The sequence below is a fragment of the Acanthisitta chloris genome, unplaced genomic scaffold, assembly GCF_000695815.1.
Source record: "Acanthisitta chloris isolate BGI_N310 unplaced genomic scaffold, ASM69581v1 scaffold17669, whole genome shotgun sequence".
In the NCBI taxonomy this organism is placed as follows: Eukaryota; Metazoa; Chordata; class Aves; order Passeriformes; family Acanthisittidae; genus Acanthisitta; species Acanthisitta chloris.
This window is the reverse complement of record NW_008689956.1, coordinates 54,147-56,583: the sequence shown is the minus strand read 5'-3', so window position 1 is coordinate 56,583 and position 2,437 is coordinate 54,147. Positions and strand designations below refer to the sequence as shown.

The 2,437-nt window shown below is 44.4% G+C and overlaps 1 protein-coding gene across 1 annotated transcript in view; it reads left to right on the top strand.

The window, feature by feature from the left end:
• IGDCC4 (immunoglobulin superfamily, DCC subclass, member 4) overlaps positions 1 to 2,437 on the top strand; it is a gene marked incomplete at its 5' end in the record, with an annotated part of 55,847 nt that overhangs the window by 6,869 nt on the left and 46,541 nt on the right. Inside the window, one exon of the mRNA XM_009081635.1 lies at positions 390 to 531. Coding sequence (XP_009079883.1) covers positions 390 to 531 — 142 coding nt within the window. The remainder of the gene's footprint in view (positions 1 to 389; positions 532 to 2,437) is intronic.

Here is a 2,437-nt window from a genome sequence, read left to right as displayed (position 1 = left end):
TGCAAGGCAAGGGGAAATTCTCATCTCTCCAGTTGTGGCATTTCCCCTCTGTTTCTCATTCTGCATGTCCTTCCCAAATGAAGCAAGTGAACAGACAAGGAAACAATTTAGGAAGGTAACTGCTGAAGCCAGCTAATTGCCTGCCTTTCTCACACACTGTTGCCTTAAAGGAGAAAATTAGGCAAGAAACAAATTTGCACACTGAAACCTTTCAGTTGCTGTTGTTAGGGCTGCCGAGGGTCTGTAGGGGCACGGCAAGGGGAGGAATTACATTTCAGGCTATCTTTAGGAGAGAAAATCCTTCCTCTTAGCTCATACATCATAACAGGTTTGCATATCTCAGCAGAAACACTGAGTTATTAACTTTCCTTCCCTTCTTCTCTCCCCAGCATTATCACGCTTTTTCCAGCAGCCAGAATCACAGACAGTGGAAGAAAATGGCATGGCCAGGTTTGAGTGCCGGATCGAAGGACTGCCCTCCCCTGTCATCACCTGGGAGAAGGACCATGAAGCTGTTCCAGCAGAACCCAGGTGATTCCCTCATTGCTTTTCTGGGTCAGCTTGAAAAAGAACAAAGCAAAATGGGACCATTTAGGGTGTGGAAATCCTTTGTAAAAACGTGGAATAAAGAGAGAAACTGTCAGGTTTGGACCTGATAATTAAGTGATGTAAGAGGAGGTATTCAAGGGGCCCATGCAAACAGGTCCATAAGGCACCTAAATAAAATTAACTTTCCACAAATATCCAAACAACATAAGAATAAAACCCAACTTGATCTTGTGCCAGTTGTTACAGCACAGAACCTGCACCCTGTGAAGGTCTCTGTGTGTGCCTAGTACAGGGCACGGCAGGCTGTGGTGTGGACTGCCTTTTCCTCATCCTCATGTGAAGTGAGGTGGAATTCTTTGGGGGATTGGGGCCTGGTGTGGTGAATCTTTCTCCAGCTGACCTTGGGGTACAGTACTGGAGGTACTGGGTGTACCCAGTTGAACTCCATGATGTGGGTTTTCTTTCATTTTGGTTGTGGTTTTGGAGGCAGTTGTTTTGTTCACCTTTCCTGCAGAGATTCATCTCAGGGTTAATGACTCTCCTAGAGCACTGTGTATGCTCAGTAACCTGGGAGGTCTTTCCCTTTGTTTTACTCCCATTTTAGAGGTCATCTAGTAAAATACCCTGAATTTTCTTTTTTTGGGGGGGAAAAGATGAGAGTCCTACAGCATGATACCTTTTCCTTAATGAAAGTCAATTATAGACATGAGAAGGGGATGACCCATTAGTTGTCTGTTAGTTGGGCTGTAGACATCACTTCTGCAGGGGATCAGTGACTGAATTGTACTTTAGCTCTTAAAAACTCATTTTCGATTCTGCAGAAGGAGCTGTTTCCCTCCCAGGCAAGTTAAGCCAAGAGGCAGGAGGAGAGGGAGGAAAGAAGGGTGGGTTTAGCTTTAAGAATACTTTTGCAGCAGTTACTGTGTGAAAATAACAGCTTATATCCTTGAGCCTGAAGTGTGGCATCTAAAGGTTTATAGGAGGCTGTTGCTTTGTTAATGAGAAGAAAATTAATTAAGGAAAAAAAAAAGAAAGGGGAAGCCCAAAAACAAAAAGAAAAAAGAAGAGATTGCGGGGAGAAGTGTGCCATAGATAGGGCAATGGCTTTTTAATGAGACAGCTCAATGGATATTGTGAAATTACTTGCTTGGAGATTGCTTTCATCACCGGCAGCCTGAAAATTGTTTTCCTTGTAAAAGCCAGGCCATAATCTCTGGCTGCAGATCTTGCTTTTTAAATCATGTTCAAGCTAATATGCTTTTTCAGAAGGATTTGCTTTTTTGTTGTTGTCTAGTTGTTGTTGGATTTAATGTAACCGGCTTTCGAAGGAATTAAGTGAATTCCAGGAAACGTTGGCTGCCAACCAGAGCTCTGTTATCCTCACTGCATCGTGCCTGAGGACCGGATCTCAGGCCAGCCTGATTGCTGTGGGCTCCCTCCTGTGCACTCTTCGGATGAGCCTGTGACAGTGCAATCACTTGGCTGGGCAGGCATCAGGGTGGTGATTTCATGCTCCAGAATAGCAGGGGTGGGTGTGTGTGCACAATCAGGCTCTGGGGCCGTAGATACAGCCCTTGAGCAGTGCTACTACATCAGTGTTTGAGATTTCTTTTAAGGAGGATAGGATAGTCATGGGAAACTCACATTGTTTTCTCCCTGTTTCTCCCTGTTTCTCCCCTTTCTCCCCTTTCTCCTCTTTCTCCTTTTCTTTCTTTTCCCTTTTCCCTTTTCTTTCTTTTCCTTTTTTTTCTGTGTTGAGCTTACCTTTGGGCACTCTTTTCAGCCTCTGCCCTTGAGTGCAGGTTCTAGCATGGTACCACCTCAAAGGTATTGAAGGCTGAGCTTCAAAAGATACTTAGATACCCCAAAAGGTATCAAAGTGCTGATT